Below are 24,880 nucleotides of genomic sequence, written 5' to 3'. Positions count from 1 at the left end.
CCCTGATGTGTGGGGTTCCCCTTCCTCTAGTGCAGGACTAGGCTCTGATCCTTGTAAATGCCAAGAGGTTTCTGTAGGCAAAATCCTGAAGTTTCTCAATATTTCCTCCACACTGATGGTCCATTCTGTCAGCTGTTCATGTCTGCAGGGACATGGCTTACCCTGATTGTGCTGTCTCTCACAAGGTAACAGTAGCAGGAGATTGTAGGACAGTTTGGGTAACACAGGAGTAACCAGTTGAATGGAATTGCAGCACAGAATCACTGAAGGGTAGGGGATGGAAGGCTGCCGGATTCCACTTCTTCTGTTCTTCCTTCTCATGCATGCTGTTATTTTGTCTGGAACTGCATCCGATATACAAAACACTGCACTGTACCATCTAATAGGAAGAAAATTAAGTCTATCCCAGCTAACACATGGACAATATCCACCCCATATTCTATACCATCTGCATCATGCTCAGCTCCAGTACTTTCCATTTAATCACCACTAGCTTTCCTCTTTTGATATTCACACAGAGATATATTGCCTTTAGTCTCTGGGTGTCCTGGAGTTGGCTAGGATTGAGTTAATTTTCCTCCTAGTAGCTGGTATGATGCTGTGTTTTGGATTTAGCATGAGAAGAATGCTGATTACACGCTGATGGCTTAGTTGTTGCCCAGCAGTGGAGGGCTGGGGTTGCCTGAGAAGCTTGGGGGGATAGAAGCCTGACAGCTGACCCCAAGTAGCCAAAGGGATTTTCCAGACCATGGAACAGCAAAAGGGATGTTCCAGACCCCAAGTAGCCAAAAGGATGTTCCAGAAAATCAGTATGGGCTGGATGTCCAGGGTAGGGGGTACCACTGCTGCAGGACAGGCAATCACCATCATGATGATCATTATCATTGTTCGTATTATTTGTCTTCCCTTTATGTCCTATTAAACTGTCTTTATCTAAACCCATGATTTCTTTTTTAATTTTCCTCTCCTCTTTCTCTCCTGCATCCACTGGGGATGTAGCAGGGTGTGTGTGTGAGTGAATGGCTGTGTGGTGCTGAGCTGCCTGCCGGGATAAACCACGCTGTTTTTGGTGCCCAACATAGAGCACAAAGTTTGAGCCAATGACAGATCTGACCTCAGCATGTTAAAAGAAAGCTATTATAAGCATTAGTTGATTTTAATATTTGCTGATCACAAAGTTGATTTTCCTTCTATTTTTTCTTTTAATTTTTTTCTTAAATCTCAGGTCTGTTGTGCTACATTTCAGAATTGTGTTGTATAGAACATTATTTACTGTATGTCTCCCCTGTCATGCTGTTTATCTTTTCTGATGGCTGGTTTAACTTTATTCTTTTGGTGTATCGTGTAACACTGGTTTATGATATGGCAAAATTCCTGGTCATGAAACTAATCTGGTACTTGTACTCAGCATTGCTATTACCTCCATATCTTGGGAGCCATCGCTCAGAAACTATTAAGAATTACACTCTGGACCTCTTCTCCTCAGGAAACCAAGCTGTGGGGGAGACAAGAGGAAGACACTTTTCTCCACTGGTTCACTCTCCCTTTCTGCTAATTACACTACCTCTTCAAATTTGTGAATATCCTTGGGATGGTCAAACCAGCATGTTCCTATTGTTATGTCTCCTGAATGTGTTTCAGAACAACTTAAGAATACCATTCAGATATCTCTCTGGTGGCAGGAGAGTTTAGTGTGGCAAGGAGTGTGTGAGGATATGGGCAGGCACCTAGAGCAGTGGGCACCTCCAAAGCTTTGGAAGGTCACCCCCAAGCAAGTGCAGAATCCTAATAAAAAATGGTTAAATGCTTGAAAAGGAAGTGTTATCACACTGGCATTTCCAAAGAAACACGTACCACTGCAGTGTACTGGGTCCTGGCCTAAGTGTATCTAAGTGGGAAGGAGTGGCAAAAGCAACCCATTGGCACTGCCCCAGAGACTCTGTGCATCCTTGCAAGAGACTACTTCAGGAGAGGATAGATATGTTAAGGACCCAAAAGGGTATCGGTGGGCTTTTGGCATAGCTGCCTTGGAGATGGAGGACGTTACACTGTTGTCTGCCTTGCCTTGGTCTCTCACAGGACCCTTCTGTTGTGGGGTTGATGAGGGCTGAAGGACAGCTGGTGCCAATCACTACCACAACCATACACCTGAGCCAGTATAGCAACAACCGAGTCCACTAACAGAGGACTATCGTGGCCTGAATGAAGTCATGCAATGCTGAGTGCTGCCATGCCGGACACGGTAGAGCTTGCATGAAAACCGGAATCCAAGGCACCGAAATGGTTTGCCACAATTGATATCGCTAATGCATTTTTCTCCATCCGTTTGCCAGAAAAGTGAAGGCCACAGCTTGCTTATAACCTGGAATCAACTGCCCCAGGGCTGGAAACACAGCCCTGAGGGACTATGGTCTGACCTAGACTGCACTGGAAGAGGAGGAAGCTCCTGAACACCTGCACTACATCAATGGCATCATCGTGTGGGGTGACACAGCAGAGGAAGTATTTGAGAAAGGGAAGAAAATACTCCAAATTCCTCTGAAAGCTGATTTTGCACTAAAATAAATTAAGGCCAAGGGACGTACACAACAGATCCTGGTGCAGGGATCTGGCCAGGGTCAGGGGGACCAATGCTCAGTGACAGGTTGAGCATTGGTGAGGGGCTTCTCGACAATTGCATGGTGCATCACTTGCTCTGTATATATTCTTCTCCTTCTTATTATTGTTATTATAACAAATTTATCTTCCTTTTCAGTCTTTTCCAATTTTAAATCATTGATTATTGTCTGGGCCCTTGTGCTTGGTGAAATGCATCCACTTTGTGTACCCTTCAGTGTCACCTTCACATTGCCTTTGTCTCCTTGTCCTCACTGCCTGCAATGCTCTGCTCTAACGAGCTCCAAGGGAGGCCGTGTCAGTGCTGGCCCTCGGGGGGACACTCCAGGAAACTTGCATCTGACTTTTACTTCTTGAGAGGTTCCTTCAACTTGCTCTCAGTGCCTGAGGTTTGTAGGCTCATCAGGAAAGCCCCCGGAGGGGTGATTCCAATGCCTTGGGCTGGTGCTGTGCTGCTGAGCTGGGCCAGGCTCCTGGGACAGAGAGAGATCGTGGCAAGAAGGCCCTGGTGCAGAGAGCCAGCTGTGCCCAGGAGCAGCTCCTCTGCACAGCGCAGCAGGGCTGGAGGCTCTGACCGCAGCTGGCACGGGGAGAGGAGAGAAGGAGAGGAGAAGGAGAGACGGAGAGAAGGAGAGAGGGCTTGGAGGCACTGAGGAGCGCAACAACAGAGGGCAGCGTGTGGCAGGACACATCTGCAGGCTCTTGACACTGTGAGGCTCTGGCAGCAGGGCCATGCAGGTGGGGTTGCCAGAGGGGTCTTCTACAGCTGGCACATCTGATGGCTGATAGCATCTGTCAGGGTGGGTCTCACTCTTCTTGTAATTTGGACTAGGAGAAACTGTAGAGAATGGCATTTATAAATGGGCATTTCAAGAGGAATACTGAGGCTTGGTCAGTCTGAAGAGGAAGGCTTTTTTAGATTCTTTGCTTTCAGATTATTGCAGTGGAGGTGAATCTGAGTGAGTCTGAGCACACAGCTTGTGGGATGGGGTCTGTTATCATAAACGGGGAAGAGATGTGGGGTCAGAGAACCAGTTCCCAGCAGGGCCATGGGCAGTCAGTGAGAGGGAGCTGCTGCCAGAAATGCTGTGTGAGGGAGGGCTCAGACACCTACCTGGGAAAATCGCTGCTCTTCTCTCCCACCAGCACAGGGCAGCTCAGACACGACATGATGGACAGAGTGGCTGTGCTCTCTGAAATACACTATGCACTAGAGGAATAGTATCTGTGACACTGAGGATCCACAAGGTTTCGCTTGTAGTGCAGCAGGAATGATAGTATAAGAAAAAGAAATCACCACGACCCTTCTCTGCTGTTAGGTGAATTGTGTTGTATTTTCTTACTGCCTTTTCTCTCCATGGCCAGAACCAGCAAATGCCCAACGTCAGCTCTGTGAACGAGTTCCTCCTGCTGGCATTTGCAGACACACGCGACCTGCAGCTCCTGCACTTCGCGCTCTTCCTGGGCATCTACCTGGCTGCCCTCCTGGGCAACGGCCTCATCCTCAGTGCCGTAGCCTGCGACCACCGCCTCCACACTCCCATGTACTTCTTTCTCCTCAGCCTCGCTGTCCTTGATCTGGGATCCATCTCCACCACTGTCCCCAAAGCCATGGCCATATCCCTCTGGGACAACAGGGTCATCTAATATGAAGCATGTGCTGCCCAACTATTTCTCTTTGATTTTTTGGTTTTAGCTGAGTATTGCCTCCTCACTGTCATGGCCTATGACCGCTACGTTGCCATCTGCAAGCCCCTGCACTACGGGAGCCTCGTGGGCAGCAGAGCTTGTGCCCAGATGGCAGCAGCTGCCTGGGGCAGTGGCTTTCTCAACGCTGTCCTGCACACGGCCAGCACATTTTCCCTGCCCCTCTGCCAAGGCAATGCTGTGGACCAGTTCTTCTGTGAGATCCCCCAGATCCTCAAGCTCTCCTGCTCAGATTCCTACCTCAGGGAAGCTGGGGCAGTTCTGTTTAGTATATTTTTAGCATTTGGTTGTTTTGTTTTCATTGTGGTGTCTTATGTGCAGTTCAGGACAGTGCTGAGGATGCCCTCTGAGCAGGGCCGGCACAAAGCCTTTTCCACGTGCCTTCCTCACCTGGCTGTGGTCTCCCTGTTCATTAGCACTGGCATATTTGCCTACCTGAAGCCCCCCTCCATTTCCTTGCCATCCCTGGACCTGGTGGTCTCACTTCTCTACTCAGTGGTACCTCCAGCAGTGAACCCCCTCATTTACAGCATGAGGAACCAGGAGCTCAAGGATGCAGTGAGGAAACTGTTTCCATACATGCTTCTTAAGCATCCGTGATGTGTTCAGAGGATGTATTCTTAATAACATGCAAATATTTTGATTCATATTATATCATATCATTTTTATCGTTACTAGTGTTATCATAACATTGTCATTAATAACAATCCTAACAGAAAACAAAGGGTATTTGGGAAAATGAGACAACGTTTTAAAAATTATTTTTCTCTGTTAATATTTGAACAATATTTTATTTCATTTTTAATAATCTAATTCTTAACATTCTGAATGTTACGTTTTGTGTTAGTTTTTACTATATCATCTAATGTACATACAGAAACAGGATTCCTTGGTAGTTAAAGACAATAAAGATGTCAGCGGAAATTCATTGGTCTCAGTTTCCTTCTCCTCCCATCCCCGCTGGAGCTACGGGAGCAGTCCCAGCATCCAGGAGGGGCTCAGGGCCAAGAGCCCAGCTGCCATGGGTAGGAGCAGTCGATTTGGATTAGACCGTGTGGATCTAGGTGACAGTCCTCTCGTCTCTATAGTAAAGCCAGCACAAAGCCTTTTCCACGTGCCTCCCTGGTCGTGGTCTCCCTGTTTGTCAGCACTGTCCTGTTTGCCTACCTGAAGCCCTCCTCCATTTCCTCCACATCCTTGGACACGGTGGTTTCATTTCTGTACTCGGTGGTGCCTCCAAAGTGAACCCCCTCATCTACAGCTTAAGGAACCAGGACCTGAAAGCCACACTGAAGAAACTGATTCTAGTGGTAATACTTACATAGCAATAAGTTGGCTATCTCGCTTTTCTAGTTTTACTCGTTAGTCTCAGGCAATTTGTGATGATTAGGTATAGCATTCTTTAAAATTTAATAAATAAAATGTTTCCAGTTAGATGTTAGATGTTTGCTTTCATTCCTCTTTTCCAGATGACCACTCCTCTGTGTGATCCAGAGGTTTTCTTTGAATGTGTTTATTCCTAAATGACGCCTGGTCTCTGTTTTGGCATCTTGTTAGTAAAAGGAACTTGCACAGTGCTCAGGGCTCTCCTTCCCAAACTGGAATGCAGAAGACGCTCAGGGAATATCAGGCTCAAGGTCTTAGTGTTGTACTGGGGTTCCACCTGGACAGAGGGGCACAGAGTCCTGGGTGAGGGTGTCAGGGCTTCACTGAGTCACCACTGGTGGATGCCCAGTGACCCTGGACACCCTGACCACTCAAGAAGCAGCTTCCTGGGTTTGAATCGTGACAGGAATGGTGGCATCAAGGAGGTATAAGGAGCCACCAAGTCCTTTGCTGGTCTGGGCAGAGCAGGAAGGGGGCCCAGGGCATTTGTCCCCTCCCCACAGCCTGCCAGGACTTGCAAGGTGCTCATGGAGCATCCAGGGCCAGGATCTGAACCATGGTGAACAGGGAGAGGGCAAAGCCTCTCTGAAAAAGAGGCTGAAACTGAAAAATGTCCCTCCTCTGTCCTGTGGTGTGACAGCGCCACTGTGGAACAGGTTACCTTTATTTGACAGTTTTTGTGTAATTTGCTTTGATGGTGGCACAAAAAGAGCGTTCCTTCACCAGTGATGTAATCCTTCTTCATGTTAGGACAACTCAATGTCCTTCACTCTGCTTTTTCTCATGGATGAACTGGATTAGGTCTCCTTGATTATTCTGAGGCCCAATGCAATGCTTTTGCCTTCTGCTACTTGTACTAGGTTCAGCAATAAAAGGTGGAAACAGGAAGAAGAGGGGAGGGGTGCGTTCTCATTGGGAAAACGTTGGTCCTCCTCCTGAACACCGGCTATGTGCGTTGAGGTCCTGCTTTAAGGACGTGGTCAAGCATTGCACATTTGTGGGAAGTAGAGAGTAATTTCTTTCCTCTGCACTTCCACATAGACTTTATTTGTCTTGTTTGTTTGTTTTCCTTTTTTTTTTCCCTTTCCCCCTCCCTTTTTCCCTTTCCCTTTTTTTCCCTTTAGATAAATAGTTTAGTTCATAATAATCTTTCTTTAATAATAATAATAATTATTATTATTTCCCTTTAATTAAATTATCCATAACTCAACCCGTAAGTTGTTCTTTACTTTACTTCTTCCCCTCCTCATCTAAGAAGGGGGAGCGAGAGAGCGGTTGTGGTGTTTAGCTGCCTAGAACTGAAAACCACCACACTACTCCAGCACAATATGAGTGACCTTCCTTTACTCTGCGCATTGACCTCACAGGTCATTTTGAATTTTTCACTTTCAAAACCTTAGTTGGATGAGGACCATTTCCAAAGTGGGGCAAGCTGATGGGTTCTGGCTCAGCCATTTGAATTATGCTATACTTGAGTTTATCAGCCTGAGTTTGCTAAAGATGACCCAGGAAGGTAAATGGATGTTCACGTGTCTAGTAGGAATAAGGGAGAGTATCTCAGGTTTCCAAGGGCCATTTCAAATCTAGGTCAGTCCTAGCAATTCACTGAAGAAGAGGTTTGTCTTTGAAGAGGTTTCCTGTGTTGCACCGGGTTGCAGTTGCAGGGACAAAGACTACTGCTGGCAGTGGAGGTGCCCTGGGAACTCCACCTGGCTCCACCTGATTTTCCCAAAGGGCTCCGGCCTCCTGCAGGTCTTTTCTGACACCTGCCAGTGCAGGGAAGTGCCTCAAACACAACGGGGCCACTGGAGGTTTTCCCTGGTTATGCTTATGGTCAGACAGCAACGCTCAGCCTGAACACCCAGTTATTTCTTTAGTACTCGAATGATAAAGCGACTACTCATCAGCTCAGATGATTCAATCCCTTCTGTAAAACGTCTCACATGAAATGTAATTTCTTTCATGAAGAAATGCTAATTTCCATGCTCTATATTAATGGCAGGAGAAGAAATAGTGATGTTCACCTGTACTTGCATTCTCATCTCTTTGTCTATCATGGTGTGCTCCCTCGTCTTCCAGGCACAAAACCCATCTTGATTACACAGAACATGCTGAATGACCCCTTTCCACCTGCCTGTCTGGACCTGGACTTCCCATTGCTCTCCTGGTTTGCCCTCCCCTTACTCTTTGACCATTCAGACCGCTCTCAGTGGCCCAGTTGCTGCTTTAAGTTTCAGTGAGTTCAAGCTCGCCTATCTCTCCGCAGTCTTTTAATGGTTTCCTTAGTAAGACCCTCATCATTTATCATTGAATTAGTATGATATGGATTAATATTAACACAATTAATTAAAATTTCCTATTACTCACTGTAAAATACATCATGTACAGTCATCCTTTTGGGAAGGTAAACATCACTGGAGGCAACAAAATAAGGAACTTGAACGTTTTTTTTTTTTTGTTTGTTTGTTTTTTTGTTTTTGTTTGTTTGTTTGTTGAAAATTGCAGCATGATTTCCTGTTGTTTGTTTTGAAATAGGAAAAGCCCTGTTCTTCCCACCTAAGCAAGGCTTCAAAGGAGAAACTCTAGACCAATACCTATAGGAGAATGATGCTCTAAACTGAATCACAACAAAATCCAGACTTTAAAATGAAGAAAGATTTGTATTAGATGCTCTTTGAAATCTTCCCCCTTAACTAGAACATGAAAGCTCTACAATTAGCTGAAAAAGTCTTGAAGACTTGAAGAAAATGGTGGGAGAGATATGGCTGCTTAGGAGTTTCTGTGTTTTAATGAGTTCCATGGAGTATTTTGGTGCTGTGTCAATGAAACTTGGGTACTGAGCGGAGAATGATGCAACTGTGTGAAAAAGCAAATGCAAAAGGAAAAGCTGAAGTGACTCGGAGTATTAATGGTCCCCACTGAGGGCTGTTACTAACAAAGCTTCCCCAAGGACATGTTAGGACAGATAATTGGAGGCCATGATTACAGACAGGCAAAGCGCTGTGCTGAGAAAAGTCTTGGTTGGTTTTGGTGAAGCAAAAGGGCCAAGGCCTGACCCTAGCCACTGCGAGGAGAGATCCTGCACCCCCCTGTCTGCCTCAGGACTTTTCTTGGGGGTCTGAGGAATGCGATGGGCAGTGTGATGCCGTGAGAAGAACACTGGTATGACACCTCCCTGCCTCTGCACAGGGTTGCAAGGAAGAAAAGAGGCTGCATTGCAATGACTGTATGTCATCTTCTCATAAGCTCTAGCCAAAGGGACAGGGCTGTTGGGTCCTTCCTTTCTAGCCAGCACCCTCTGCCTTCTCTGCATGATTTCAAATGCTCTCCCACACTTTTTCCTACTTCCTGGAAGTTTGCAGACAGCCATCTCTGTTCACCACCTTGCTCTCATCCCAGGATTTCCATCATTTCACAAATGTCTCATCAACCCTCACCAGCTGTTCCTTGAAAAAAGGAGCTAGGGTCTGATCATAGATACCTCACCAGCATCTTCCAAGCCAGGGGCCTGCTGCTGACCTTGCAGCTTCTTGACTACACACAGCCAAGCCTTGTGCCTGCTGCTGCCCACTCATGGACTCAAGCAGAAGGGACAGGACAACCCATCTGGGGGACTTCTTTCTGGGTCCTCATGGGTCTGGAGGCAGAGGGGATCCCCCAGTCAGCATGCCAAGCAGGTGCCTTCTGCTGGCCTAGCAGGGCCATTGGCAGATGTCAGCCCAAAAGTGCAGATCCCAGGGAGAAGGCAAGACTGACCTGCCAGCTACAGACAGAAGTGACCTCCCAGTCCCTTTCTGTGACACGTTCCTGCTGCTGCCCTATCCACTGCAGAGACAGAAGTGACCTCACTGTCACTGCCACAGTCACATTCCTCCTGCTGGTGCAGGAGATGCTGAGGCAGAGCTGAGCTCATCAGAGCATTCTCACCCTTTTCCTCCTTGTGGCCCACAAGCTGATCAGATCCATGGCCCCTCAAATTCATTTGGACTTAGGGTTTTGTTTAGGTTTCTTAAGCAGTTCTCTAGTGTTAAAGAGGCCATTTTTATTGCTAGTATTAAGGGCTGAGATCAGAGTGATTAAGAGAGTAAGAGCTAGGGCAAATGGCTATGGGCTGAGTTTTGTCTTGGAGGGATACTTTGAGGTCAGTCATTAGAGTAGTGGATTCCTGTCAGGGTGCTGAGTAGCATTTAGGTGTAGGAATTAAGTTTACAGGTTGAAGCCAGGGATTAGCCTCATATGACTATTTTAAGTCACAGTTACTCTATTCCTGAGAAAAGTGGCACTTCAGACATGTTGGAAAAGGATACAGAAGTCCATCAGAGCTCCCTGCACCTGCAGCAGCCACACTGGCCCTCAGCAGATGTTCTGGCTGGCACGCATGGGGAGGTGCTGGCATGCATCAGAGAGCAGCAAGGAGGGCGCTGGAGAAGGCCGGGGCAAGGCGGGTGGCAGAGCCCCATGCAGGGGCTGGCTGGGGGTCCCCTCTGCTGCAGCTAGCTCACACAGCGTGGCAGGAGGAGGCCAGGCAGGGCTCGTGGCCAAGGGGCAGAGCCCGGCCCTGGGCTCTTCCTGACGTCCCTGCAGGTCCTGGCAGACTGCGGGGAGGGGACGAATGCCCTGGGCCCCCTTCCTGCTCTGCCCAGGCCAGCAAGGGCCCAGAGCAGCCTCCTCTCCCCTGCCCCTTCAGCTCTGGGCTCCCTTCATGCAGCCCTGGCTCTGCAGCACCAAGCCCTGCTGGGAGCCCTACCCTGCATGCTATCACCGCTCCCTGATGTTGCTGTTGCCCTCTGCCGGGCACTGCCCAGCCCAGCCCAGCTCCTGCCCACCTCTCCCCAGCTCCCTGCCCTCTGCCCAGCACAGCCCAGCCCAGCCCAGCAGCACAGGCTGGGCTGGCCCCAGGCCAGTGCCCACCGCAGGCTGCTGCAGGGCTCTGGGCATGGCCACCACAGCCCCAGCCCCTCACAAGCTGGTACAAAGGTGGCTCTGGGCCTCCCCAGCCGCCCCCACGCTGGGGCCAGCCACAGCTCAGGAGATGGAGGTCCGTGAAGCTGCCGTAGCCCTGCTCTCTTGCCTGGGAGATCCCCAGCACAGTGTCTGTTTCCCGCAGGGCCAGCCCTGCTCCCCAGTCCAGCACAAGAGGTCTGGCCCAGGCACATAGCAGCTCCAGATTCCGGTCCATAAAGCTCCAGATTGCCCCACTGAGTAGCGTTGGGCAGCACCAAGTGCCATGAGAGCTGTTCCTAAATTTGACACCAGTGCTTTTGTCCCTGAGCCCCTTCCCTGTTGGGAGAATGAGATGGGATCTGAGAGCTGTGAATACCTCATGGCTTATTGTCTTTATCTACACAGGAAGATTGGTTCTTAACGTACCGTAGATGACTGGGTCAAAATAAAAATCAACATGTAGAAGGATAAGAAGAAATTCCCTTAATTTAAAATAATATCATGCATTTTAAAAAAATAAGAATAAACAATTTTAGAAAACATTTTGTGAGAAATTTTCTCAGTACTGTTAGGATGGGGAGCATATTATTGATGCTTAAGAAGTATGTATGAAAGTAATTTCCTGAGTGCATTTTTCAGTTCCTGGTTCCTCATGCTGTAGATGATGGGATTCACTGCTGGAGGCACCACCAAGTACAGAAATGACACCACCAGGTCCAGGGATGGGGAAGAGATCGAGGAGGGCTTAAGGTAGGTAAACACGGCAGTGTTGACAAAAAGGGAGATGACAGCCAAGTGAGGGAGACACGTGGAAAAGGCTTTGTGCCGGCCCTGCTCAGAGGGCATCCTCAGCACTGTCCTGAAGATCTGCACATAGGACAACACAATGAAAACAAAACAAGCACAGCCTAAAAATACACTAAACACAAGTGCCCCAGCTTCCCTGAGGTAGGCATCTGAACAGGAGAGCTTGAGGATCTGAGGGATTTCACAGAAGAACTGGTCCACAGCATTGCCTTGGCAGAGGGGCAGGGAAAATGTACTGGCCATGTGCAGGACAGCATCAAGAATGCCACTGCCCCAGGCAGCTGCTGCCATCTGGGCACAAGCTCTGCTGCCCAGGAGGCTCCCGTAGTGCAGGGGCTTGCAGATGGCAACATAGCGGTCGTAGGCCATGACGGTGAGGAGATAAAACTCCGAACCAAAGAAGAATACAAAAAAGAAGACTTGAGCAGCACAGCCTTGATAGGAGATGGCCCTATTGTACCAGAGGGCATTGGCCATGGCTTTGGGGACAGTAGTAGAGATGGATCCCAGATCAAGGATGGCGAGGTTGAGGAGGAAGAAGTACATGGGGGTGTGGAGGCGGTGGTCACAGGCTACGGCGCTGAGGATGAGGCCGTTGCCCAGGAGGGCAGCCAGGTAGATGCCCAGGAAGAGCGCGAAGTGCAGGAGCTGCAGCTCGCGCGTGTCTGTGAATGCCTGCAGGAGGAACTCGTTCACAGAGCTGATGTTGGGCATTTGCTGACATTGGACCCAGTTGTCTGTTGACGAGGAGGAGACAGAAAAAAAGTTAAAACAGAATTATCTGAGGAAAACTGGAAATGAAACAGGAAATGAGGGAAACCCAATTTCAGTCTACTGTTCAAGTTCAAACTCATGAGCTTTGCAGTGCTCTTCCAAACAGCTCATCTGAATGATGAGCAGAGCTGCAGATATTTTGCTTTTCTTTATTATTTATTTTATTTTTTTTTCAGAGTTGCCCTGATACTGCTTAGGAGATGTATGAGACGGTTGAATGCTCTGACAGTTCATGTACATTCATAGTGAAACCATTTGGGTGTCAGGAGGCAACAGGACTGTCCCTTGGTGAAGATCAAGCAGAGCAGCATTGTCCATCAGTCCTGCTCTCAGCTGCCCTGTGTCACCCCTCTGTGAGCTGCAGGATGATCCCTCTCAGGTGTTTCCCTGAGAAGAATCTGGAGACAGCTGAGAGCAGAGAAGCTCCAGTCCAAGTGCAGCGGGACAGAATGTTCAACTTGTCTCCAGGTGAAGGTCTCAGCCAGAAGGAGCTTGGGAGCTTCTTGTCTGGGCTCTGCCTGCGGTGATGGCCATGCCTGCCCCACAGCCCATGGGCTGCAGGGGGAGAGGAGGCCAGGTAGGGGCTGCTCCAGGGGAAGGCGTCTGCACTGCAGGGCATGGCCGCGAGATGTCTGAATCTCCCCTGCTACAGCGTTTCTGGCAACAGCTCCTTCTGGCCTCCTGCCCTTCTCTCTGCTGCCTGCGGCTGTCCCTGCCAGGAGCTGCTGCTCTTTACCCACCTCTTCTTTCCCCGTGCCCGTGCCCACAGAACCCATCTCACGCGGCTGTGCTCAGCGCTGCCCTGCAGCACCCTGCCACCAACAGGGCCCTGCCAAGGGGCACCTCCATGGCTGCAGGAGCTACGGGGCAGCTGACAGAGAGCCTGGCATGGCCAGCCAGGGCAGGGTGTTCTGGGCTGACCGGGGGCACCTGCCTTAGGGCACTCCAAGGGGCTTCTGCCAGACTTCCTCCCCTCGCAGGGCAATCCAGAAGGACTCTAGAAGCCTACTGCATTGCCCACTGCCCTCCCAGAAACAAGACCCAGAAGGAGAAGACCCCTTCAGGATCTGCAGCTGCATGGCCCTGCAGCCAGACACTTACCTTGTCAAGGGCTGTGCAGGTTTCTCCTGCAGGCAGCTCTCAGCATCCTCCCACTGCCAACTGCCTTTAGCCCCTCTCTCCTTATCTCCTTTTCTCTGCTCCCTGTGCCAGCTGCAGTCAGAGCCTCCATCCCTGCTGCACTGTGCAGAGGAGCTGCTCCTGGGCACAGCTGTCTCTCTGCACCAGGGCCCTCTTGCCACGAGCTCTCTCTGTCCCACGAGCCCGGCCCAGCTCAGCAGCACAGCACCAGCCCAAGGCACTGCAATCACCCCTCTGGGGGCTTGGCTGATGAGCCCATGAACCTCAGGCACTCCGAGACAATTGAAGACATCTCTCCAGAAGTGCAAGTCAGAGGCAAGTTTCCTGCAGTGTCCCCCTGAGGGCCAGCACTGACACAGCCTCCCTTGGAGCTCGTTAGATCAGAACCCTGGAGGCAGTGAGGACAAGGAGACAAAGGCAATGTGAAGGTGACACTGAGGTGTAGACAAACTGGATGTGTTTCACCAAGCACAAGGGCAGGCCTTGACCTCCAGCCCCTGGCAAAGGAGATCCTTTCCCTTCCCACCTTGCTCAGGGCTCTTCCTGAGCAGTAGGAGGTGGGGATTTCTTTCTCTTCATGTCCAGTCTCAACATCCTGAAGTCAACTTGGTGGCATTATTTCTGTCTCATGCCATTTTCCCCTAGAGAGGAAAACTACAGTAGCTCCAAAACCATCCATCAGGCAGTCTCAGGCTCCTCTTGCTCTACTTGGGGTCTCTACGCAACTGGGCCAGAGAAACTGAGGTGTCTCAGCCTGTACACAGGGCAGGTGCTTTAGGCATTGAACGCTATCTTGGCAGAACCTCTCTGGGCACTCTCCTGCAGATCTTCTAAAAGTGGAGCTACTCACTGGGACACCCTTGTGCGGGTGGTGTCACACTGAATTTCAGCTGAGTACGATAACTCAGATTTTTCTTGGTGGCCATACTCTTTGTAAGGCAACTCTGTAGGAAGCTGGCCTGGCTCCTGGTGAGCAGACACCACTGCTCGTATGGCATCCCTTCTGGTGCCCAGGCCCTCCTCCTCCTGGGCACTGCTCACTCAGCAAGGTCCCAGTCTGCCTTGATGTGTGGGGTTCCTCTTCCTCTGGTGCAGGACTGGGCTCTTCTCCTTGTAAATGTCAAGAGGTTTGTATAGGGATATACAGCTCTGATAAGTCTGGTATACATTATTACTATTCTTTATCTTTGTGCAGGACCACATCACAGAAATAACAGATGTCCAACAGAAGCTCAACCACTAAATTCCTCCTGCTGGCATTCGCAGACACGCACGAGCTGCAGCTCCTGCACTTCGCGCTCTTCCTGGGCATCTACCTGGCTGCCCTCCTGGGCAACGGCCTCATCCTCAGCGCCGTAGCCTGCCACCACCGCCTCCACACCCCCATGTACTTCTTCCTGCTCAACCTCGCCCTCCTTGACCTGGGCTGCATCTCCACCACTCTCCCCAAAGCCATGGCCAATGCCCTCTGGGACACCAGGGCCATCTCCTATGAAGCATGTGCTGCACAGGTCTTTCCCTTTCCCTTTCCCTTTCCCTTTCCCTTTCCCTTTCCCTTTCCCTTTCCCTTTCCCTTTCCCTTTCCCTTTCCCTTTCCCTTTCCCTTTCCCTTTCCCTTTCCCTTTCCCTTTCCCTTTCCCTTTCCCTTCCTCTTCCTCTTCCTCTTCCTCTCTTCCTCTTCCTCTTCCTCTTCCTCTTCCTCTTCCTCTTCCTCTTCCTCTTCCTCTTCCTCTTCCTCTTCCTCTTCCTCTTCCTCTTCCTCTTCCTCTTCCTCTTCCTCTTCCTCTTCCTCTTCCTCTTCCTCTTATTTATCACAGCAGAATAGTGCATCTTTACTGTCATGGCCTACGACTACTACATTGCCATCTGCAAGCCCCTGCACTACGGAAGCCTCCTGGGCAGCAGAGCTTGTGCCAAGATGGCAGCAGCTGTTTGGGCATATACCTTTCTCACTGCTGTCCTGCACATGGCCAACACATTTTCCCTGCCCCTCTGCCAAGGCAATGTAGTGGACCAGTTCTTCTCTGAGGTCCCTCAGATCCTCAACCTCTCCTGCTCAGATGCCTACCTCAGGGAAGCTGGGCTTCTTGTATTTACTTCCTGCTTGACCTTTATTTGTCTTGTTTTCATTGTGTTATCCTATGTGCAGATCTTCAGGGCAGTGCTGAGGATGCCCTCTGAGCAGGGCCTGCACAATACCTTTTCCACGTGCTTCCTCATGTGACCGTGGTCTCCCTGATGGTCAGCACTGTCCTGTTTGCCTACCTGAAGCCTCCCTCCATCTCCACCTCCCCCAGGGATCTTGTCGTGGCAGTTTTGTACTCAGCTGTTCCTCCACCAGTGAACCCCCTCATCTACAGCGTGAAGAACCAGGAGATCAAGGATGCATTGGGGAAACTCTTTGGATACATGCTTTTTCAGCATCAATAGCATGTCTATGATTCTAACAGGACACTCAGCTTATTTGGGAAAGTTGTGGGACCTTCCTTTGCTAATGTTTGTCTCAATCTCCTGATTTTATTTTCATTTTAATATTGTTATTCCTAGCTTTCTACCTATTAAGTGTTTTATTTTCCTCAAATCTGTTTTTCTATGGAGAAAAACACAATAAAGACCCAATAATGGGTGAAAAGGCAATAACTCAACATCCCTCACCAGCAGACTGCTGTGCAGCCAGCATTTGAGAACCTGATACATTGGAAATCATACCCCACGCCCTATTGCTCAGCACCCTCTCATATGCCATGGACCCATGCCTTTAGTCAGGCTAGGTTAGCTGTCACTGCAAGTTCCCCTCCCAGCCTCTTGCTCACCCACAGCTGACTCCCTGGTGGGGCAGAGTGAGAAGCAGAGAAAGCCTCGATGCTGTGCAAGTACTGCTCAGGAACAGTGACCACAGCTGTGGGTAACCAACACAGCTCTGGTCACATATGAAATACACAGCACCACAGGGCCTGCTCTGCAGAGAGTAACTCCGTCCCAGCCAGAGCCAGTACAGGGCCCCTGATGGACAAGAAGGCTCCCTCTGAGCTCTTGGAGTAGCCAGGAAAGTGCTAATAAGCACCAGGACAATTGAGGAAGCCCAAATGTCCTTCTGAAGGGTCACTGAGTGCCATCTGAGAAGCAGTGCTGGGCAGTGGGGAGGGACAGGAGAAAGACTTGTATGAAGGCTGTGAGAAACAAGGAAATGTCACTGCCATTGCCCCAGGGCTGAAACAGATCGCTCACTGGACTTTCCTGGGACTGTGTGAGCCCAGGAGACAGCAGTGAATGGAACCTGCACAGCGTGAGCCTGTCCAAGGTGTGCTGACCAGAGCTCAAGGGCTCAGTCTGCTGTGAGCAGGCAGAGGAGAGTTCTGCAGCCCCAGGGCATGCAGCAGCCCCAGCAAAGGAGACTGGTGAGTGATTCCTTGTTGTCCTGGGGCAATGGCAGTAACACCATGAGCTGGGTCTGCCTCCCAGCCTGCCCACCTCGGCCCTGCAGAGTGCCCCCAGGCACCACAGCCCCCTCGTTCTGCAGAGCAGCACCTCTGGTTGTCATGTTGGCAATTTCAACTTTTGCCTAAAGTCATCCTCCATGACTGCTTTCACCTTTCTACACGGAGGCAGGCACTGCCCCCAGGATCCCTGGAGGAAACTGAAGCATGCATGAGGGCCAGGGAAAAGTTACCATGAATCCATAGGCGCCATTCTGGAACCAAAACTTAAGAACAAGAAGCTCACTTTTGTGGTGGTGCAGAGCTGCTGGGCATGTTGTGCAAGGTGCTCCTAGACATGTTTGTGTGCTCTTCCATTTTGCCTTAGGTGCAGCTTCTGTTTTAGGAATGGTGTAGCCAACAGAGGTGAAGCAGATAAACTGAGGTCATGAAAATCATCAGAAAGCTGATCCCAACAAGATTACTGCTATGGGGAGGTCAGCTGAACCCTGGCTAGGAGCGATGTGAGATTTAGGGGAGGGAAGAGGAGCTAGGGCAGCAGAAATTAATGATTTTGAAGATGTAAAAGTGTTCAGGTAATGTTAATGCTGCTCTAACACTAACTTCAAAAATTCATGTGAGGCCCTACCCATGTCTCAACCTGTAAACTTAATCCCTAAACCTAAATGCTTCTCCACACCCTGACAGGAATCCACTACTCTAACGCCAGATCTCAAAGTATCCATTGAAGCCAAAACTCAGTCCATAGCCTCTTTCCCTTATTCTTATTCTCTTGCTTACCTTGACCCCTGCCCTTAATCCTAGCATTGAAATGCTCTGTGTAGCCCTAGACAACTTCTTAACAGACCTAAACAAAACCCTAGACCACAAAACTTGCAAATAACCCTAACCCCAGATGTCACACCTTAAACAGAGCACCAAAGTCTTCCACTAAATTTTCCTTCATCTCTAACTCAGAAAGGTGAGCCGTAGCCCCTCATCCCATACATGAACATCTAACACCCAAAGCCCCTGTTCCTGTGCATTAACCTCCTCACCTTCAACCCCTCTCCTAACCCGTAACTTTGGGCACTTGGCCCCTTAGGGCAAGGCAGAAATTGTGAGACATCTCTGAAGTCACATGGCATTCAAAGATGGATGTGAAGAGCCATGGATCTGATCAGCTTGTGGGCCACAAGGAGGAGATGGGGGGGAATACTCTGATAAGCTCAGCTCTGCCTCAGGATCTCCTTCCCCAGCAGCAGGAATGTGACTGTGGCAGTGACTGTGAGGTCACTTCTGTCTCTGCAGTGGATAGGGCAGCAAGAGCAAAAGTGTCACGGAAAGGGACTGTGAGGTCACTTCTGTCTGTAGCTGGCAGGTCAGTCTTGACTTCTCCCTGGGATCTGCACTTTTGGGCTGACATCTGGCAGTGGCCCTGCTAGGCCAGCAGAAGGCACCTGCTTGGCATGCTGACTGGGGGATCCCCTCTGCCTCCAGACCCAGGAGCACCCAGGCAGACAGAAGGCCCCCAGATGGGTTGTCCTGTCTCTTCTGCTTGAGTCCATGACTGGGCAGCAGCAGGTACAAGGCTTGGCTGTGTGTAGCCAAGAAGCTGCAAGGCCAGCAGCAGGCCCATGGCTTGGGAGATGCTGCTGAGGTGACTTGTGCCTGGTTGGCTGCCAGGCCGCAAGGAGCCTGCTGGGTTGGAATGTCTACTTCAGGAGTGGTTTCCACCCTGATGGAGCTGTCTGTGCTAGTAGGAAAGAGCAGGAGAGAATAAGCTGCCACAAAATGCAATGTGGAAGGTTGGCACTGGCCACAATGAGGAAGAAATGTCCCTCAAAGGGTAGTGCTGTGATGCCAGAGGTCACCCAAAGAATGTCTGTGATCAAACCCCGTCTTTGTGTTTCACGGAATACCAGGTGTCAGTTGATTGTCGCATTAAGGGTTGTAGCTGATTAACCGTTACAGGCCCGGTCAGATTCAGAGTACTGAACCAGTCGGACAATCACCAAAAACACATTAACCGTCTAGTGGTCCAGTCATTCACCAAAAACGCATTAACTGTCTGGGGGTCCGTTCAGACATTCACCAACAATGCATTAACCGTCTGGGGGTCTGGTTGGATTCAGAACACTGAACTATCACGGATAACCACCCTCACCCTAGTTGCACTTAGTGAGAGCTATCACAATGCAATCAAGTATGGTTTATTACAGCAACAAATAATCAGGTTCTTTTGGATTGCCGGCGATAGTGACTGTCTGCAAAAGCAAGCTAGTATGCATGAAATACACGGGTGTTGTAGGTGTTACAGATGTTATAGGTTTTACAGGTGTTACAGATGTTACAGGTGCACAGCCTAGAAATAAACGCGTTAAAAGGATTAAAGACTCTATAGAGATTTATAAGCAAGTATTCAGATCTCACCCAAAGGCGTCCCAATGAGGGGGAAGAGAGGCTCAGCCCGTCGACTGATCCCAGGAGTCAGGAGGTCCTAAGGATTTTGTATTTCCTCAGGATGGTATCTCCCCTGACGGTGGTATCTTCCCCGATATCCCCTCTCTCTTGGGCCAATTTATATTATTTTCTATCTTTTAGGTGGAACTTGAGTGGCTCTAGTCAAGCATATCTTAGTTATGATTGGTGTAAAGTTTTCCCGTCGCCGTTTAAAGTAATAGGCTCTGAGAAATTCAGAGCACATGCTCAGTGAGGGGTGGTCGCACCTTGGAGGCGGGTAGCTTTTGGGATGGAGGTGTGTTTTGGTATTATAACGATATTATAATGAGCAAAAAGTACACTAGGGTACAGCATTTGTCAAAACATGACAGGTCTTTGGTTCAGGGTGGCAAAAAGTGCAGCTTTGTGCACAAGAACAATCGAGGCCCCACCTGATTACAGAGCCTAGCCGTGGTGTCTCCACTCCACTCCACGCTCCGTGCTGTTCCTTAGGGCTAGCACACCAAGTTTCCCCAGCGTGATAGCATCTAAGGTTGGGAGCCTAGGGAACGCTCAGGTAATGCAGTTATGCCCTACCCTGAAAGCCTCTTCAAAGCTGTACCTTTTCCTTAAAAGTGTGAATGTTAGTTTTATTTTCCTAGTTACTTCAGGCATTTACACCACAGGAGGCTTGTCCTATCCACCTGGAATCTGGTGCCCCAGGGCTGGAAACAGACGTAATATTTTCAATGGGCAGATCCAGACTGCCCTGGAACAGGTGGAGGCATCTGAACACCTCCAATGCATTGACGTTGTCATCACATGGGGCAACACAGATCAAGAAGTATTTGAGAAAGGGAAGAAAATAGTTCTAATCCTGAAAACTTGTATTGCCCTAAACCAAAGTAAGGTCAAGGGACCTGAACAGAAGAACCTAGTCCAGGTTGGCCAGGTTCAGGGGGACCTCTGGCTAGGGGAAGGTTGGGAATCAGTCAGTGGCTGATGAGCAATTGCATTGTGCAACACTTGCTTAATACATTTCATTATCATATTAATAAATTGCATTATATTGTATTGTTATTGTTACTGCTATTCTTATATCTTCATTTTCTGTCCTTTTACACTGTCCATATTTCAACAAATAAGCTTTTGAATGGTAGGTGTAAGCTAACAACTCTGTGATGTTTAGGTGCCCAACAGGTTAAAGCATGATTGACAAATTTTAATAGCACAAAGAACACTTCTAAAATGTGTCTCTCCCATGTTCAGAGAGGAGCAGACAGTGATGACATCAGTCTGCCTCAATCAGCACACCCCAGTAGGGACCCTGCTGCCTTCAAGAGCTGTCAGCTCTGAGGCCTTGGGGACACCTCGAGGGAGCCCAAGGGCACAGAGCAAGCGATGCCATGGTCGAGTGCTGTGCTGCTGAGCTGGGCTGGGCTCTTGGGCCCAAGGGGAGCTCCTGGCAAGCGCAGCAGAGAGACAGCTGTGCCCAGGAACAGCTCCTCTGCACAGCGCAGCAGGGCTGGGGGCTCTGACCGCAGCTGGCACACAGAGAGGAGAGAAGGAGAGAGGGCTTGGAGGCACTGAGGAGCGCAACAACAGAGGGCAGCGTGTGGCAGGACACATCTGCAGGCTCTTGACACCGTGAGGCTCTGGCAGCAGGGCACTGCAGGTGGGGTTGCCAGAGGGGTCTTCTACAGCTGGCACATCCGATGGCTGATAGCATCTGTCAGGATGTGTCTCTCTGTTCCTCCAGTGAGGAGTAGAAGATGCTTTAGAGAATGGCATTTATACGGGGTCATTTCCAGAAGAAGATTGAGGCTTGGTTTATCTGAAGAACAAGGCTTTTTTTTTGGTTCTGTGCTTTCCAATTCCTGCATTGTAGAGGAAGGAAGTTTGAGGGTAATGTGTTCTCAGGATTATACAGGAGACTGAGAGTCCCAGAGCATTTCACAAAGAGATCAGAATGAAAACAATGAGATTCTGACAGGTTCTCCTGTAAAGAGAAAAGATTGCCTGGTGTGTGTGCTAAGACAGGGAATACATTTTCCTCATTTAAGTCTGTTCTAACTTTGATCTGCATTCTCATCTTCAACAGGAAGCTGTGTTTAAAATCAGCAAATGCCCAACATCAGCTCTGTGAGCGAGTTCCTCCTGCTGGCATTCACAGACATGCGGGAGCTGCAGCTCCTGCACTTCGCGCTCTTCCTGGGCATCTACCTGGCTGCCCTCCTGGGCAACGGCCTCATCTTCAGCGCCGTAGCCTGCCACCACCGCCTCCACACCCCCATGTACTTCTTCCTGCTCAACCTCGCCCTCCTTGACCTGGGCTGCATCTCCACCACTCTGCCCAAAGCCATGGCCAATGCCCTCTGGGACAACAGGGCCATCTCCTATCAAGACTGTGCTGCACAGGTCTTCTTTTTAGTCTTCTTCATTGGAGCAGAATATTCCCTTCTCACTGTCATGGCCTACGACCGCTACGTTGCCATCTGCAAGCCCCTGCACTACGGGAGCCTCCTGGGCAGCAGAGCTTGTGCCCAGATGGCAGCAGCTGCCTGGGGCAGTGGCTTTCTCAATGCTGTCCTGCACACGGCCAGCACATTTTCCCTGCCCCTCTGCCAAGGCAATGCTGTGGACCAGTTCTTCTGTGAAATCCCCCACATCCTCAAGCTCTCCTGTTCAGATGTCTACCTTAGGGGAGCTGGAGTAGTTGTATTTAGTATTTCTGTGTTATTTGGTTGTTCTATTTTCATTGTTATTTCCTATATTCACATCCTCAGGGCAGTGCTGAGGATGCCCTCTGAGCAGGGCCGGCACAAAGCATTCTCCACGTGCCTTCCACACATGGCTGTTGTCTCCCTGATGGTCAGCACTGGCATGTTTTCCTACCTGAAGCCCGCCTCCATCTCCTTCCCAACCCTGGACCTGGTGATGGCAGTTCTCTACTCGGTTGTACCTCCAGCAGTGAACCCTCTCATCTACAGCATAAGGAACGAGGAACTAAGGAATTCAGTGAGGACAGTGCTAGAATACACAATTCTTCAATATATTCACATATAATATTACGCATAAAATCAAAATTCCCATATTTCCTCAAAAAAAGGAAGACTTTTTTTTCTTAATATTTGTCTGTATTATTATATTCAGAAGATATTTTTTCTTATATATAACTAATGTATTTCTTATCTTCCTAGTTGTTAATCATTTAGTTGTTACTCATTTACAGGAAACATGGCAGTTTTCTGTATGGATACACCCAATAAGGAAGTCATAAGTTTATTTCACTCAGGTCCCCTCTCTTCCCATCTCCTCTGCAGCTGGTCTCAGCAGCCCCAGCACACAGGAGGGGCTCAGGGACAAGAGCCCAGCTGACACATGCAGGTGGCCCTCGGGGGGCTGCCCCTCACTGCCCGCTGGGCTCTGCCTCTCTGCTGCTTTCGGGTCGGGGCTGCTGCTTCCCTGGAGCCATGGCCATGAACAGCAGCAGGATGTTGCTCTTTCACTGCTTCTTTCTTTTTGGTTCCTAATTTCTTTCTTGTGCCCTTGTATCTGTGTTAGTCTTGTGGTCTCATATGCCTCATCAACAGTCCTGTTGTTTCTACAGTGGAATCCCTGTCCCTGCAGGTAGTATCAGGCACTGTGCAGCCCTGGGTCACAGCTGCCTCCCTGCTAGCAGCACAGTAACAAATGGGGCTGTTCAGAAGTCTGGACACCTTTTCCAAATGTGCTGTCAGGAACACAGCCAAGGGGTTGCTCCCTGCTCTTTTGGTTTCTGGGGGTTCATCATGAAGTGAGAGACATAGGCTGAAAATCCCAGGGTGGTCCCTGAGGAACCAAGGGCAGAACTAAGAGCTTCCATTATGGCAGAACTTGCCTAAGGAGATGACAATTGATTTTTAACTCATCTGCATGGAAGTGCACCCCCTGCAGTGGGGCAGATGGCAGATTCCAGCCTGGAGAGGAATCTGGAACTTCCAGGAGATGTCAAGGGATCTGCAGGGACAATGCTCAGTGGGCAGTAATTAGAACCTCATAAAATGTATGAGTATCTAAAGAAGGGTCTGTTAAAGGAAAAGGGGAATCTGAGGAGTCCATGGGCTAAAGGAGGGCTCTGCAATGCCAGCAGAGATGGTGAAGAGCCAGGAGGTGAAGGTCCATAATACTGCAGAGTAACTGAGGACAGGCATTTTGAAGTGCTCTGGGTGAGGTCTGGTGCAGCACTCGCCTGCCCTTTGTGCCCTTAGAGACACCCCATGGCTCTGCCCAGCACTGCCCTGTGCTGCTGAGCCATCAGAGCAGATGGAGAGGGGCTCAGCAGCAGAGATCCCCATGGATGTAGGTCTGCTGCCCACCCTGAGCATCATGGGCAGGGGGGGGAGACCCCCGGGGGTCCCAGAGCACCACAGCCCCTGGCTTTCACAGCAGCACTGCCAGCTCAGGGCCCTGAAGGGAGCATGGGGAGGGAAGCAGCAATGGCTGACCTGGCCAGCACGGACACACTGCCCTGGACAAGGCTCTCTGGGAGCAGGGATGACCCTGGGGAAGAGCAGAACCACATTGCTGGGCCTGCACTGATGGGGAAAGGGGAAAGGGAAAGCTCTTTGTGCAGGCCCCTGCTCAGGGGCAGGCTGCTCTGTGGCTGGGCCAGGCCTCTTGTGCTGGCCTGGGGAGTGGGGCTGGCCCTGTGGGGCACAGGCACTGTGTGCTGGGGATCTCCCAGGCAAGAGAGCAGGGCTCCTGCAGCTTCACGGACCTCCATCTCCTGGCACCATAGACAGCCTCCTCCTTCCTCACCTGAACTACGCATGCATGAGCTGCCTGCTTCCTCCTCCTCTAGAGGAAGAGGAGGAAGCACATCTAGATGGAGAGGGGAAAGAACATAAAAACTCACAGAGAGATAGACACATGAGGACGGGAAAGGAAAAGAAAAATGAAAGAAAAAGAAATTCCAACCCCAAACATGAGGAATATCTAGTAACTCATCAATACCCACAAGCAGACCACTGTGCTGCCGGCCTCTGAGAAACTGCTACCTTGTCTTGGAAAGATGACCGCAACATATACTTCTGAGCACCATGCTGTGTCCCATGTGGACTGTCTAGAGCTCAAGTGCTCAGTCTGGTGTGAGAAGGCAGAGGAGAGCTCTGCAGCCCCAGGGCAGTGGGCACCACAGCCCCCTCGCTCTGCAGAGCAGCACCACCAGCTGGGCTTCGGGCTGGGGCTGGGGCTGGGGCTGAGAGGGCGCTTCCCCTGAGTGCCTTCTAGGCCAGCTTCAGGCTCATGGCTTCTAGATACAAATGTGATCCCCACTGTGCGCTAGGAGCTGAGAGACTGCCAACAGGCACGGGGCTGGAACATTGCCTGCAAGGTTCCTCCTGCCCAAACACCTCACAGGACTGGCACAGAACTGGCTCCTGAGTGTCAGAGAAGCTGGGAGCCCAGCAGGTGTGTCATGAGCTTGGAGGATCATAACCAGATCACTTCTACCTGGGCAGGTCCTGGCCCAAAAAGGGGGTGTTTTGTAGGTGTGGTATTATAAGCTCAGAGGTGCCTCAGAAACACTAAGTCCAGCAGGAAGCGAATGGCTGTTAAATGGCCTGTGAGTTGAGCTCTTTCTGAAGTAGCTGACAGGTCACCCTTGA

The 24,880-nt window shown here is 50.0% G+C and overlaps 1 protein-coding gene, 1 long non-coding RNA gene and 1 pseudogene across 2 annotated transcripts in view; 2 read left to right on the top strand and 1 right to left on the bottom strand.

The window, feature by feature from the left end:
* The window catches only part of LOC137846970 (uncharacterized), a 475,040-nt gene that overhangs the window by 162,022 nt on the left and 288,138 nt on the right, over nt 1-24,880 (top strand). The gene's annotated exons all lie outside the window — the stretch shown is intronic.
* Nucleotides 3,991-4,923, top strand: LOC137847417 (olfactory receptor 14C36-like; annotated as a pseudogene).
* On the bottom strand, nt 11,239-12,174 carry LOC137846777 (olfactory receptor 14J1-like). Its single transcript, XM_068664888.1, has one exon. It carries the CDS (start codon nt 12,172-12,174, stop codon nt 11,239-11,241), a length of 936 nt encoding a protein of 311 aa, XP_068520989.1.

The sequence above is a fragment of the Anas acuta genome, chromosome W (genome assembly GCF_963932015.1).
Source record: "Anas acuta chromosome W, bAnaAcu1.1, whole genome shotgun sequence".
NCBI lineage: Eukaryota > Metazoa > Chordata > Aves > Anseriformes > Anatidae > Anas > Anas acuta.
The sequence above is the reverse complement of the archived record's forward strand: the minus strand, read 5'-3'. Positions and strand labels throughout refer to the sequence as shown.

Coding starts and splice junctions, on each gene's coding strand:
- LOC137846777 (XM_068664888.1), bottom strand. CDS start 12,174: ATGCCCAACATCAGCTCTGTGAACGAGTTCCTCCTGCAGGCATTCACA.